This window comes from Lynx rufus, unplaced genomic scaffold (genome assembly GCF_022079265.1).
Source record: "Lynx rufus isolate CCGP_SWC_20201006 ecotype Redwood Valley unplaced genomic scaffold, mLynRuf1.p SCAF_11, whole genome shotgun sequence".
NCBI lineage: Eukaryota > Metazoa > Chordata > Mammalia > Carnivora > Felidae > Lynx > Lynx rufus.
This window is the reverse complement of record NW_025814825.1, coordinates 43,351,546-43,366,129: the sequence shown is the minus strand read 5'-3', so window position 1 is coordinate 43,366,129 and position 14,584 is coordinate 43,351,546. Positions and strand designations below refer to the sequence as shown.

Sequence of the window (14,584 nt, the reverse complement as noted above, 5' to 3'; positions counted from 1 at the left end):
TATAAGACAATCAGATATTTGAATTTGCATATATGTCTAGGGTATTAAAATCACTTGCGGATTTATGGTTTTTGTGTTGTCAGAATCTCGTTTCAGACTAATGAGCGGCAGACTTTTTCTGTACAGGGTCAGCTAGTAAATGTTTTCTGCTTTGTGGGCCATGTGCTTTGAACCTCAACTATTCAATACTGCCATTGTAACTCAGAAGCAGCCATACACAGTACATAGGTGAATGGGCATGGTTGGATTCCAATAAAAGTTTATTTACAGAAACAAGTTGTGGGTGGATTTTGCCCATGGCTTGTAGCTTGTAGACTCCTGTTTTGGACATTGTTTTAATTTTCAAAATCAACTCTTTTTTTAAAGAATGATACAGGAATATTATATAACTCCTATATAGTAATTTTTTAAGATAGAATGGCTACTGAGTGAGATTTTTAAAATATTTCTAAGTAGATGAATAGATGAACAGTCACAGCAGGTAGCCTTAATTGGAAATTTCTTTGAGGATAAAAACAAGAGGGTATGAGTACAAGGAAAAAAACCTGGAAATTATTCTCGTCACGTTATATATGAAGACATATTTTTCAGTTGTTCTGGACTAGCCCCTTCTCTCCTTTTCATTTAATTGCCCTCAGTTTAAAAGCTTTCCCCTGGAAAGTGGCCAATGAAGACTAATTTTTTTAAACAAAATTTAGCCTGAGTCAAAGTCGTGTTCCAGCCCGTTAAGGTATATAAGAATATGATATTAACTCCTATAAATGTCCTGTTGAGTGCACCATTTGGACTTAACTTTGGAGATAAGTTAAGAAAGCTTGGCCTTGATACTAGAATTTTAGAGGGGGTTTATCTTCCAGGATGGAATAGGCTTTTTAAAATGAAATTCTGTCAGGCTCCAGCCGTCTCATTACATTCACTAAATTACAGAGCGTGAGCCCTTTCAGAAATTCGGCTCACCATTGAAATGAACGCTGGGCCTCATTCTCAGACCAGCCGTTAGTCTGATTATTTCAGCAGTGCTGCATGAAGCATTTGTTATCAAGTGTTTTAAATTCAGTCGAAGTAGAAGAGGGCTTGAGAAATAGGAACACAGATGGAATAACCTTTTAAAAAGTAATACTTGGGGTATTTTCTGAAGAAACCCAGTAAGCTAAGTAACATTAATGCTGATTGCGTCTAGATTCCTAGGTATTGGTTACTGGATACACAAAGTGCTCTGTGCTCTAGAGGTTGCCGTTTCCCTTGGTAGAGTCGATGTGCTACAAGAAAAGTAATGCCTCTGCTCTTTACAAAGCCACAGTTATCTAAGTTGTATTAGATTAAAAAGCAGAAAATGTGATCACCAGGCTAAAAGAGAGATTTGTTCACTCATTATAGGACCGCTAATATATGACAGAGCTAAAATAAGACAACAGCAGGAAAGACATCAGCATTTAGCAAATGTTATTGGTTCAGATAGAGGAAAATGTTTTCAAAAGAGGTAACTGCGACCCGTCTTTCAGCTTACATGGCATAAGGAGATGACGTTATATATTTATTGAGTGAACATGGGGGTATATATGTTAAGCTCTCCTAAGTCCCTAGCTGTTAAAGCACCAAACACTATCATCAGTGACAATGGGATAGGCTAAAGATCTTTTCACACCTTTATGTAGGAAAATAAAGTCAAATAAGCATAGAAAAGCAGTGGAATGCGGAGGGGTGGATATAATCAGCACACTGATAAAGCTTCCCCCCCAGTTTTTCAGAAGTTAACATAAAGTATACAAAAGACATGAATAATATATTGAATGTATAAGATGATTTCTGTACATAAAGAAATACAGAGAGTAGATCATCTTATATATATACATACATATATATAAATCTTATATATATATATAAGTAGATCATCTTATATATATATATGTATACATATACATATACATACATATACATATACATCTTATATATATATACAATATATAAATATATATATATTGTATATATATATAAAATAGCCTGTCTGGCAGTTTATTTTTTTTTTTATTTTTAAAATTTTATTTATTTATTTATTTATTTTTAAATATATGAAATTTATTGCCAAATTGGTTTCCATACAACACCCAGTGCTCATCCCAAAAAGTCGGGCAGTTTAAAAGCAAAATGAAATATCATGGAACCACGTATTTTTTTAAGGTACTAAACGTCCAAACAAGTGAAACCAGAATAGGAGCTACAAACGTGCTTGCGTGCTGGTGACACCTTGTAAAAAGAGAATGGTTTGTTTTTTTCTGGCAAACATTCTGACAATATGTAATGAACTTAAACCTGTTTTTACTTTCCTATCCAGTAATTCCTAATAAGACGCCAAAGAAAACAATATAATTTTGTCTAGAGGGCTTAATTGTTCATTTTTACAAATAGTTGACATTTATAGAATATTTCCTGTGGATCTGAAATTGTGCTAAGCTCATGATGGAAGGGTTAACTTAGATCATATATAACAACTCTGTATATGAGGTGGACTCCATTGTTATCCCCATTTCATAGTTGAGGAAACTGAGGCACAGTGAGGTTAAGCAGCCTGCCCAAGGTCCCACAGCTAGTTAAGAAATGAACTGAGATTTCAGCCAGGTCTGTCTGACTCCATTACCCAAGTGTTGACCTCTAGGTCCCATCCAGTGCTAGCGATAAAAAAACAAAATAAAAAATTATACAAGGGAAGGGAGAATGAAATATTTAATGAGACTAAACGAACTGTGGCATATTAACATGACAGAATGTTTGATTATAATTTAAAATGCTAGAGTTGTGTGGATTCTGTGGATATGTGTGAATTTAAACTTCTGCCAGGCAGAAAATGAGAACACAGAATTGTTCACACACACTAGCTGTAACTGGGAAATGTGAGTATACTTAGGAGAAGGCAGCAGAGAATAAAGAATAGCAGGAAGGCACTAGAGTCAGAGACTCCTGGAGTTAAAACTCCAGCTTGGTTGCTAACTAGTTGTTTTACTTTGGGCAAGTTGCTTGACCTCTGTGGCTCTGTTTCCTCATCTATAAAATGGGGCTAATAATAAATAGGTATAGTTGCGAGGATTAGATGTGCTAATCCATTGTAAAGTCCTTAGAATAGCACCTACAGTACCCAAATATTCATGGCTATGCTTATTATTTAACTCTTACAATTTGAAATTAAACTTAAGTGATAGAAAGTATTTAGAATTGAATGTGCATTGGGTTATTTTCACCATGCAGTTGTATGAGAGAGAGAGACAGAGAGAGAGAGAGAGATTACCCCAGTTACCCAACAAAGATGAGAGGTAAGAGTGAGAGATTGGGGTGTTGAGCACCTAGGTGGGAAATCAGCCTGAGGCACATTTGCCTTCCCCATAAACAGAACTGCAAATGAAGACTCGTGGGCCCTATTCCTTCTATGCCAGACTTGTCTTCCTGCACGCACACTTTAAATTTTTTTTGATGTTTATTTTTGAGGGGGGGGAGGGGCAGAGAGAAGAAGGAGAGACAGAATCCAAAGAAGACTCCAAGCTCCAAACTGTCAGCACAGAGCCCGACACACGGCTCAAATTCACAAATGGCAAGATCATGACCTGAGCTGAAGTCAGATGCTTTGGCTGAGGCACCCCAGTCTGCAAGCACGCTTTAAGGAGTTTAGAGCTGTTGCCACCAAGCCCTGCTGTACTCATACAGAATTCAGCTCAGGACCATGTAGAGCCCTTTGACTGCACTGGCGATGTGGGGGTAGGAGTGAGAACGGAGCCACGCCAGTACTCACCCACTTGGATTTATCAGGCCTTCTAGACTCCCTTCCTTCCACCCTATTTCTGAATAATTACAACTTACGCCTTCTATTCAGCAGAGGACCTCAGAAGGTTACATAGATTTTGTGCGGTAGAGCAACTAATCAGAAATAGAATGAATAGATATGTTGGTCTTTCCCCAAAACTACCTCACAAATGTGGTGGAGTGATTGTGTTATGCATTTGTCTCTTTTCTTCTAGCCCTATTAACGACAGGTGGTCCAACTATAGGGGAGCTGAACTTAACCTCACAGCTTAAGAAGCTGCAAGAGACCATTGAGCAGAGAACAAAGATAGAAATTGGGGACATTATCCAAATCAGAGGTTATATCCACACATACAGAGAAGAACGAGAAATTCGTGTCACTACTTATTGTAAGCTCAAGTAATTTCTGCCACATTGGTTGTTATTCTGGGTGTGTGTCCAGTAAACTGTGGGTTAGCTACTAAACTCTGGATTAGCTAAAAGTCAAACTCCTAAAAAGTTCAGATTAAAAAATGTAACTCTGGGAAATTATATTTCGTAACATGCTTTCTTTACAAAAGCAGCATTTCTTAACTTTATTTTGAAGAGAGGTAACTACAAATTGGGGAAGAAAATAAATGATTTATTATATATGTCTGGCAAATTGATTTGGGTAACATAATAAAGTACTTTGAAGTTCTAAGTGTCAATCCATTTAGGGCAGAGTGTTCATGTTCCTTAAAATGATGGAGATTTCTGAAACACCATTGAGTCCATTAACTTTGAAGGAAAACAGCTGATGAGAAATATGATCGTCCCACATCCTCTAAGTGATACCCTTTGCAGTGCTCTGGTTGATTTTGGTTTGGAAATCCCAAGGCTAGCCCCTGTTGTCTGCCATTGAAACAGATGAGTGAAAAAGCAAACATACTTTCCCTGGTTCTAGTCTGCTCCTGGCCAAGCCTGGGATGCTTAGTGCATTGCATGCCCTCTCAAAGGATAAGGGGGAATCGTTTAGTGCATCTAGAATGTATGCTCCCTGGGCACACATAGGGAAGGAGATCCCCTGGGCACCTAGCAACAATTTGGACATTGGAAAGACCTGATCTCATTATAATTTCTCTGGCATATTTTCCCCCATGGCTTGTTAGATAAAGTGGATGATCCAGTGTGCAACATACAAATTGCAAGGATGCTTGAGCTGCCCAGTATCTACAGGAAAGTTTATGACCAGCCTTTCCAGAGCCCAGCCCTAGAGCAAGAAAGGTAAGCTGTGGCCTTTTCACTGCTAGAGATGTGACAATGGCAATAAGGCCAAGCAGTGGGACCCCAGATGCTGGGGTGGGTCTAGGTTCAAATCCTGAACCATCTGCTTACTCACTGAGGGTCTCTGGGCAAGTCTGCTTACTCACTATATGCCTTAATTTTCGTATCTGCAAAGTGAAGATAATAATAGTACACATATTCTAAGGTGGTTGTGAGAAAATGTACATGTAATCAGAGTCCCAGAAGGAGGACAGGGAGCAGAGAAAATGTATTTGAAGAAATAACTGATGAGGTTTTTCCAAGTATGCAGAAAACTGTAAAGCTCAATGAGCGCCAAGGTAGGAAACCTAAAGAAAGCTGCAATGAAACATCACAATCCGAACACTACACTGTGGGGGCGCCTGGGTGGCTCAGTTGGTTGAGTGTCCGACTTCAGCTCCGGTCATGATCTCACAGTTCGTGAGTTCGAGCCCCGTGTCAGGCTCTATGCTGACAGCTCGGAGCCTGGAGCATGCTTCAGATTCTCTGTCTCCCCCTCGCTCTGCCCCTCCCCCACTCACATTCTGTCTCTCTTTCTCTCAAAAATAAATAAACATTAAAAAAAAATTTTTTAAAAGAATACTGTGGCACATTATAACAAAAAACTTTAAAAAAATGAAACCCATCATTCCCAACCAGGAATGATTTTACTCTTTTGTGCAGGGGTGAAAAAGAGCCAGGAGGAACAAGGATATATTCATACCCATTAGTGTGTGCATCCAAGAACCCTGAGGGGAGCCAGAAAACTAGGAACAGTGGCTGCCTAAGGGTGGGAACTGAAACAGGATAAAAAGGAGACTTTCACTGTGTACCCTTTAATTTTTTTCATGCGTATATATTACATTTAAAAAACCCTTACATAAAAAAAAAAAAAAACACCAAAAAACTGGGCACCTTAGTGGCTCAGTTGGTTAAATGTCCGTCTGACTCTTGGTTTCAGCTCTGGTTGTGATCTAACGGTTCATGAATTCGAGTCTCGTGTCAGGCTCTGCATTGGCAGCATGGAGCCTGCTTGGGATTCTCTCTCTCTCTCTCTCTCTCTCTCTCTCTCTCTCTCTCTCTCCCTCCCCCTCTCTCCCCCTCCCCCTTCCTCTCTCTTGCCCCACCCTCACTTGTGATCTCTCTCTCTCAAAATAAATAAATAAAACTTAAAAAAAAAAAAACAACCCAAACTGCAGACCCGTAAAAAGTAAAAAGTGAAAGTTTCTTCATTTTCCTGTCTGCCGCAGTACCATTGTCTGGAGGTTACCGCTGTGCATAGGTTGATGTGTATCCTTTTAAACTTTCTTCTTATGTGCATATACAAGCATGAATATTCACTCATATATTTTATGGGTTCTCACTTGCTTTTTTATAAAAATGGGACTGTACCTGTATTATATATGCTATTTGGCAGATTGACTTTTTTTTTTCAAAATCTCATGAATATCATAGTTCCTGTAGTCCTGCCTGATCCTTTTAAACAACCACACAGTGCTCACTGCATGAATTGCCCTTTATGTCAAAAACAAGCATTATTATTGAATAGACCAATTACCAGTAACAAATTTGAATCAAGTATAAGTAATCAAAAACTCCCAACAAACAGAAGTGTATGACCAGATGGATTCACAGGTGAATTCTACCAAACATTTAAGAAAGCGTTGAGAAAGAAGAGGAAGGAAAGCTTCCAAATATATCCTATGAGGCCAGCATTACTCTGACACCAAAACCAGACACACTACAAAAAACTACTGGCCTATATCTGTGATGAACATACATACAACAATCCTCAACAAAATATTAGCAAACTCGGGGCACTTGAATGGTTCAGTCAATTAAGCAAGCATCCGATTCTTGATTTTGGCTCAGGTCATGATCTCATGGTTTATGAGTTCAAGCCCCACATTGGGCTCCACACTGACAGTGCAGAGCCTGCTTGAGATTATCTCTCTCCCTCTCTCTCTGCCCCTCACCTGCTTGCTTGCTCTCTCTCTCTCAAAAATAAATAAATGAACTTAAAAAAAACTAACAAACTGCACTTAACAGTACATTAAAAGGATCATTCGACCATGATCATGTGGGATTGATTCTGGGAATGCAAGGATAGTTTAATATTCAAAGGTCAATCAACATGACACATCAACAAAGGATAAAAATCACACAATCATCTCAGTAGATGTAGAAAAAGCATTTGGCAAAATTCAACATCCATTCATGATAAAAACTCTCAACAACACTTTGAGACGGAACATAGCATAGTAAAGGCCACACATGAAAAACCCACAGCTAACATTGGTGGAAAATAGAGTTTCTCCTCTAACATCAGGAACAGGAACAAAGAAGTCCACTGTTGCCACATTTATTCAACATAGTATTAAAAGTTCTAGCCACAGCAGTCAAACAAGAAAAAAAAAAATAAAAGGCATCCAAATTGGTATGGTAAGGAAAAAGTTAAACTGTCACTATTTGCAGATGACATGATACTATACATAGAAAATTTTAAAGATTCCACCAAAACAAATTATTAGAACTGATAAATGAATTCAGTAAAGTTGCAGTATGCACAATTAATACACAGAAATTGGTTGTATTTTTATACACTAATAACAAAGTAGCAGAAAGAAAAATTAAGAAAACAGTTCCATTTTCAATTGCACCAAAAGAATAAAATAAACTTAACCAAGGAGGTGAAGACCTGTACTCTGGAAACTAAAACTTTGATGAAAGAAATTGAAGCTGAAACAAATGAAAAGATATTCCATGTTCATGGATTGGAATAATTAATATTGTTAATAATGTCTCTACTACCCAAAGCAATCTACAGATTCAACACATTCCCTATAAAAATGCTAACAGCATTTTTCAAAGAACACATAATCTTAGAATTTGTACTGAACCACTAAAGACCCCAAGTAGCCAAAGCAACATTGAGAAAAAAAGAGCAAAGCTTAAGGTAACACAATCCCAGATTCCAAGATACACTACAAAGCTATAGTAATCAAAAGAGTATGATACTGACACAAAAATAGACACATAGATCAATGAAACAGAATAAAGAGCCCAGGAATAAATCCATGTTTCTATTCTCAATTAATCTATAACAAAGGAGGCAAGAATATACAATGGGGAAGAGTTTAAAAATAAAAAAATTAAAAATAGACATACCATATGAGCCAGTAATTCCACTATTGGGTATTTACCCAAAGAAAAGAAAAACACTAGTTAAAAAAGACATAAGCACTCCTATGTTTATGGCAGCATTATTTATAGTAGCCAAGATATGAAAGCAACCTAAGTGTCCTTCACAGGGGGGATGGACAAAATGGGTGAAGAAAAGTAGGAGATACAGGCTTTGGGTTACAGAAGAAGTCACGAGGATAAAAGATACAGCATAGGGAATATAGTCAGTGGTATTGTAATAGCATTATATGGGGACAGATGGTAGCCACACTTGTGAATGTAGCATAGTATAGACTTGGTCATTGCTATGTTGTACACCTTAAATTCATATAGCATCTTGGTCAGCTATACTTCAATCAACCACTAAAACAAACATCGTATAACGTTGCATTTCCTAGCTGGGTTTCTATTTTATGCACACCAAAAAGAAACAAAGGTGATAGTTCTCTGCAAGGCTTTTAAAAACTTTCCCCTAGCAGCAATCCAGGTGCCCTGGACCTTGCCAATCTCACATGTTTGCTGAGTGAAAAAGCCAAAGAATTCCTCGTGGAGAACAAAGTACAAACCTTTTACCGGCAGGAATTGGAAACTGTGGAATCTCTGCTGTCCCTGGCCAGTCAGCCTGTGACTCACAGCTCCTGCTCTGAGCAGGTAAGTGCAGCATGCCCATGTGAGAATTCAAGTCCCCTGTCCCATGTCTGCAGCTGAAGGGTGTGGGGGAACATGACTGCAGCATTAAGACTCAGAGGGTAGGGGAGCACTTACCATCGGGGTGGCTCATTCGGTTAAGCGTCCAACTCTTGATTTCAGGTCACGGCATGATCTCAAGGTTCATGGGTTTGAGCCCCAGGTTGGCTCTGCACTGACAATGTGGGGCCTGCTTGGGATTCTCTCTCCCACTCTCTCTCTGCCCCTCCCCTACTCACATGTGCACATGTGCTCTCTCTCTCTCTCTTTCTTGCTCTTTCTCTCTCAAAATAAATAGTTAAAAAAAAAAAGATTCACGGGGTAAATGCAGAGAACAGAGGTTATGGTTCTATTCAATGTTTTTTTTTTTAATTTTTAAAAAATTTTTATTTATTTTTGAGAGAGACAGAGACAGAATTTGAGTGGGTTAGGGGCAGAGAGAGAGGGAGACACAGAAGCAGAAGCAGGTTCCAGGCTCTGAGCTGTCAGCACAGAGCCCGACGCGGGGCTTGAACTCACAAGCTGTGATATCGTGACCTGAGCCGAAGTTAGATGCTCAACTGACTGACCCACCCAGGCGCCCCTATTCAGTGTTTCTGTTCTGGAACAGAACAGAACTTGAAATGAGAATATGCACCTGCCCTTTTACCCTCCTCACTTAATCTCAGTCAACTTAATCTTTAGGTAGGAAAAAACAAAAAGTCTAAGGTTCATAGTACTTAGATCTTTGTATTCACTGAGATGGATTTAATCTAAGCAGGAGCCAAATGAGGGGGAAATAAATGAGAAGAGGTAATTATCTTTCCAAGATTATTTATTGATCAGCAGGATGAATCTCGAACTGAACAAAGGTTTTTAATGACTTGTTCTCTCTTCATCAAAACAAGGTTAACCTGTCATGTTTTGAGAGTTTGAATAAAGACCCAAGTTGTATTCAGTCTAGTTTATAAGTAAAAATTTCTAGGAACATGCCAGAAATTTCCTACTCCTCCAGGAAAGAGCTGTCCCTTTTTTTTCAAGTGAACTTAAGTTGTTTGGTGTTTACTTATTCACTTGGAATTGCTATTACTTGAAACTTTTGTTTCAGGCTCCCTTTCATTGCAATTCTTGGGTTTTTTATTGTTGTAACACAATTTATATTTACTTATTTTATTGATTCTACCAGGAAATGTCACCTTCTTGTCTTCCCTATTTGCTCTGATAGCCACCTACTTCCTTACTATGTTATCACCCTGTTTTCATATCTCAGGATCTCACTGGCATTTATTTGTGCACCTGCCTATTCCTCGGCCAGAATTTAAATTCTGTAAGTGTGGAGGTCTTGCCTCTCTTGTTCTTTGCTCTCTAGAACCATAGCCTAGAATAGGGCTGCCATAAAGTAAGTTCTTTTTTTTTTTATTTAATTTTTTTTAAAGTTTATTTATTTTGAGAGAGAGAGCATGAGCAGGGTAGGGGCAGAGAGAGAGAGAGAGGAGAGAAAGAAACCCAAGCAGGCTCCACACTGTCAGCGCAGAGCCTGATGTGGGACTCAAACTCACAAACCATGAGACCTGAGCCAAAATCAAGAGTTGGATGCTTTACCTAGACTGAGCCACCCAGGTGTCCTATAAAGTAAGTTCTTAATAATCATGTGTTGGTTGAAGGAAAGAATAGTTTTTTAAAAATTTAAATGGTCCCTGGAGCGCCTGGTGTCTCAGTCAGTTGAGCATCTGACTCGTGATTTGGGCTCAGGTCATGATCCCAGGGTCATAGGATCAAGCCCCGTGTTGGGCTCTGTGCTGAGTGTGGAGCCTGCTTAAGATTCTTTCTCGCTCTCCTTCTGCCCCTCTCTCCCCTGCTCAGGCTCGCTCGCTCTCTCTCTCTCTCTCTCTCTCTCAAATAAATTTTTAAAAAAATTTAAATAGTCCCTGAAAGTATCTAGTTAAAAGTAAGTTTCCTGGGGCGCCTGGGTGGCGCAGTCGGTTAAGCGTCCGACTTCAGCCAGGTCATGATCTCACGGTCCGTGAGTTCGAGCCCCGCGTCGGGCTCTGGGCTGATGGCTCAGAGCCTGGAGCCTGTTTCCGATTCTGTGTCTCCCTCTCTCTCTGCCCCTCCCCTATTCATGCTCTGTCTCTCTCTGTCCCAAAAATAAATAAACGTTAAAAAAAAAAAAAAAAAAGTAAGTTTCCTTCCCATCCTCCCTCCTACCCCCTTTCTCCAGGGATAAGTATCATTACTAGTCTCATGAATATTCTTCCAGTGACAGTCTGTGCATTTGTTAACTAGAAGTAGTTCTATCCCCCTTTTTTTACACAACTGGTGGCATGCTAAACACTAATCTGTACCTAGCTTTCCATGTCTAGCATGTCTTACAGATCCTTTCCTAGCCATATATATAGATTTGCCACTATAATAATCTTTTGTTACATGTACCATAATTCATTTAACCATTCTCTCCATTTCTGGCATGGAAGTTTTCCGATCTTTTGCCATCCCAACAGGGCTGCCTTGAATAGCTCTGATAGGTAACATAAGTTATTCCTCATGATTCTGGTGGAACAGGTAACAGGTCCTCATCTTGACCTCCGAGGCATGACCACTGCTTCTCAGTTTCGTTCGTGAACCTAATTATCTCTTCCTGGCACCAGGCTGTGTGCCCGGTGACCTACAATTTCATTCGCAGAGATGAGGTATTGTGTTTCAGGAAACAGCCAGGTGGAGAGGGTCGGGACTGGCCACTTTGTTCTGTGCCACTGTTGCTTCTAAGCAGTTGGGGCTGTCCAGCTGTCTGCAGACAGCAAGATTAACCTTCTTCCCATTTGGTCATTTAGAGGAGGCTCCCTGCCAAGTCAGCCTCCTAGCACTTTTGACCACTCTGTCGGCATGTTCTGAAGAAAACTTTGAAGCCGAGCAAAGACCACATTCTTCCCATGAACCCACTCTTCTGTAGAGAGACTTGAGGATTCTCTGAGGGCTCCTCCATTCAAAACAACCGTGGGGAACTTTTGGCATGATATCTTTTTGAAAATGCTTAGAGCAGAAACTTGTGTCTGCCCAGTCATGTATGTTGAAAAAGAAATGAATGTGGCACTTTGTTTTGTCTTTGGAAACTATTTTTCCATCAATTATGAATTATTCCTTCACATGACTCTGGGGAGGTCAGTGTCATTAAATTGAATTCTGTTTAAGAGAGCCTGGGAGACTAAGGATGCTTTACAGTGATGGTGAAACCCTAGATCCTTCAGCACTTTTCTCTTGTCATACAGATGAAAGCTTCACAAAAAAATCATTGTGGTAGTATTATAGTTTAGAGGCAAGGGAAGAGTGGGTTTCAATGTTTTCCCCCTTTCTTTTTTTCCATAGTGGCCCTTCGTAGCAAATCTAGAAACATGATAAGCAGACCTTGCAAAACCATTGTTTCTTTGACAGCTGGATAAATGTGGTTTGTTTGGGAATGAGGACTCTATATATATTTCAGAGATCCACCCAGTTCCTGACCTGGGGCTAGGAGAAGCCTGCTAAGTCTCAGCACGGTCAACCAGTCACTGTTTTTGTCTCTGTGCAGTTTCGGTTTCCTGAATCAGATGAGCCCTGTCATTGCTCTTTGGAAAAAGACAAGAAAGACACAAATCCCAGGCCAGGCAAAGCTGCTGGCCAGAAGAGATGATTGGAGGCCTTACCCTTGAGACTGTGACTTTATAACCAGCAGGGAGATATGTCTTGAGGTCAGCCGAGGCAAATGTTTTTGGAAAGGAAGCTTCGCACATTGTTTATATTTACAGAGAGACTTTTCTGTTGGGTCCTCCTCCTTCACAGCTGAAACTGTGCTTTTAATCTCATGGTGCTAGCACATGTCTTCCTGCTGCCTGAGCTTACTGAAATCTGGGAGGAGGAACCGAGCTTTCTGTGTGGGCTGGGGATAACCAGGAGTCCTTTTTAATGATGGCAGTAACCATGTAACAATCATTTTTAGTTTCCAGTTTATTTCTATCTTGATAAGAGACGTAATAAACTCGACCCTTAGGGTCCTTATATTAAATTGACTGAAGAAGATGAATTTCCTTAGAATTATGAAGATTGAGCAGTTGTAGAAGTTTTGTGGGAGAGTCTGTTTTGGGTTGACGGTGCTTCCCCTAAGTAAGGGCACTCAGCTTTGCCTGAAGCCCCCCGCCCCCCCCACCGCCCCTGAATTAAAAGATGTATGGCTGAGAATTGCTAGGTAAGATGTTTATTCTAACAGATTGATTTTCTGCCCGTGGGAGTCATCACATAGTTGTTGGCCTTATTCTGCCTTCAGAGAATGGGTGCTGTTGTAACCTGGAATGTTTGTTAACTTTTTAGGCCCTAATATTCTAATGATCAGGTGCTCTAGCTTGTTGAATATTAATTAAGAATGTTAGACTGTCCTCTTCAGCCCAGGGGAGCATATCTGTGTACCATCACTAGGATCCTTTAGATTAAAACAGTGCCTCTTTAGAAGGCCTCTTCTAGAAAGAGAGTGTTTCTTTAGGGATGCAGTTATGAATGCTCGAGGCCGTTGGGGGTTTCTTTCCTTTCCAGTCACTTGGAGGAAATGTCATCAGCAAATCACAAGCACGTTCTCTCTTTAGCATCTGTGGAAACTGCCCCAGATAGCCTTCACGAGCATTCTTCTTAAGAGGTAGGACTTTGCCTTTAAACACTTTTGTAGAAGCTTTGCCTTGTGTCTTTGGTGGTCTCATCTTTTAAATATCTTGACAAATTTCTGTCACGTTAAAAATGGATCTGTACCTTGAAGAACAATTGTTCACCACTTAACTTTGTTTTAGGAATGGACTGAAGATCCCCAGTAGAATAATAAAAGGGATACAGCCTCTATAATGGGGTATTTATTTCCCATTCATTACACAGATATCTTATTAGTTATCTGTTGTGTGCCAGGGAGGAGGTGGCCAAGTTGAAATAAAGTCCCCGACTCGGTAAGCTTGCAGTCTAGTTAGGCATGGTGGGACATAGTTGAAGGCCTAGCTTCCTTGGAAATAAGACATAGGATGAACCTGGTAATTTGTCTGGGTAAACCCGTATCTTAGAGAAGAGGAGAAATGTTGAAATTGAGGAGATAGAAAACTGACAACAGCCGAGGTTCCTTCCATGTGGTCTAGAACCCCCTCTGCCTTCAGCCCCATGGACCCCCCTTTGACAGACAGGTCTCCACATAGCTATTTGCCTCTCTTTAAAATTAAGTTGGAGGGGCACCTGGGTGGCTTGGTTGAGCACCCAATTTTGGCTCAGGTCATGATCTCAGGATTCCTGAGTTCAGGCCTCACATCGAGCTTGCTGCTGTCAGCACAGAACCTGCTTTGGATCCTCTGTCTCCTCTCTCTGCCCCTGCCCTGCTTGCACTCTCTCAAAAATAAAATTAAAATTAAAAAAAATAAACATTTGGGGCGCCTGGGTGGCGCAGTCGGTTAAGCGTCCGACTTCAGCCAGGTCACGATCTCGCGGTCCGTGAGTTCGAGCCCCGCGTCAGGCTCTGGGCTGATGGCTCGGAGCCTGGAGCCTGTTTCCGATTCTGTGTCTCCCTCTCTCTCTGCCCCTCCCCGTTCATGCTCTCTCTCTGTTCCAAAATAAATAAAAAACGTTGAAAAAAAAATAAAAAAAAATAAATAAACATTAAATAGACTACTTAATACTTTTTATATCC

The 14,584-nt window shown here is 40.2% G+C and overlaps 1 protein-coding gene across 1 annotated transcript in view; it reads left to right on the top strand.

The window, feature by feature from the left end:
* The window catches only part of STN1 (STN1 subunit of CST complex), a 46,806-nt gene that overhangs the window by 15,352 nt on the left and 16,870 nt on the right, over positions 1-14,584 (top strand). Inside the window, exons 5-7 of the mRNA XM_047073409.1 lie at positions 4,005-4,178; positions 4,920-5,034; positions 8,712-8,886. Coding sequence (XP_046929365.1) covers positions 4,005-4,178; positions 4,920-5,034; positions 8,712-8,886 — 464 coding nt within the window. The remainder of the gene's footprint in view (positions 1-4,004; positions 4,179-4,919; positions 5,035-8,711; positions 8,887-14,584) is intronic.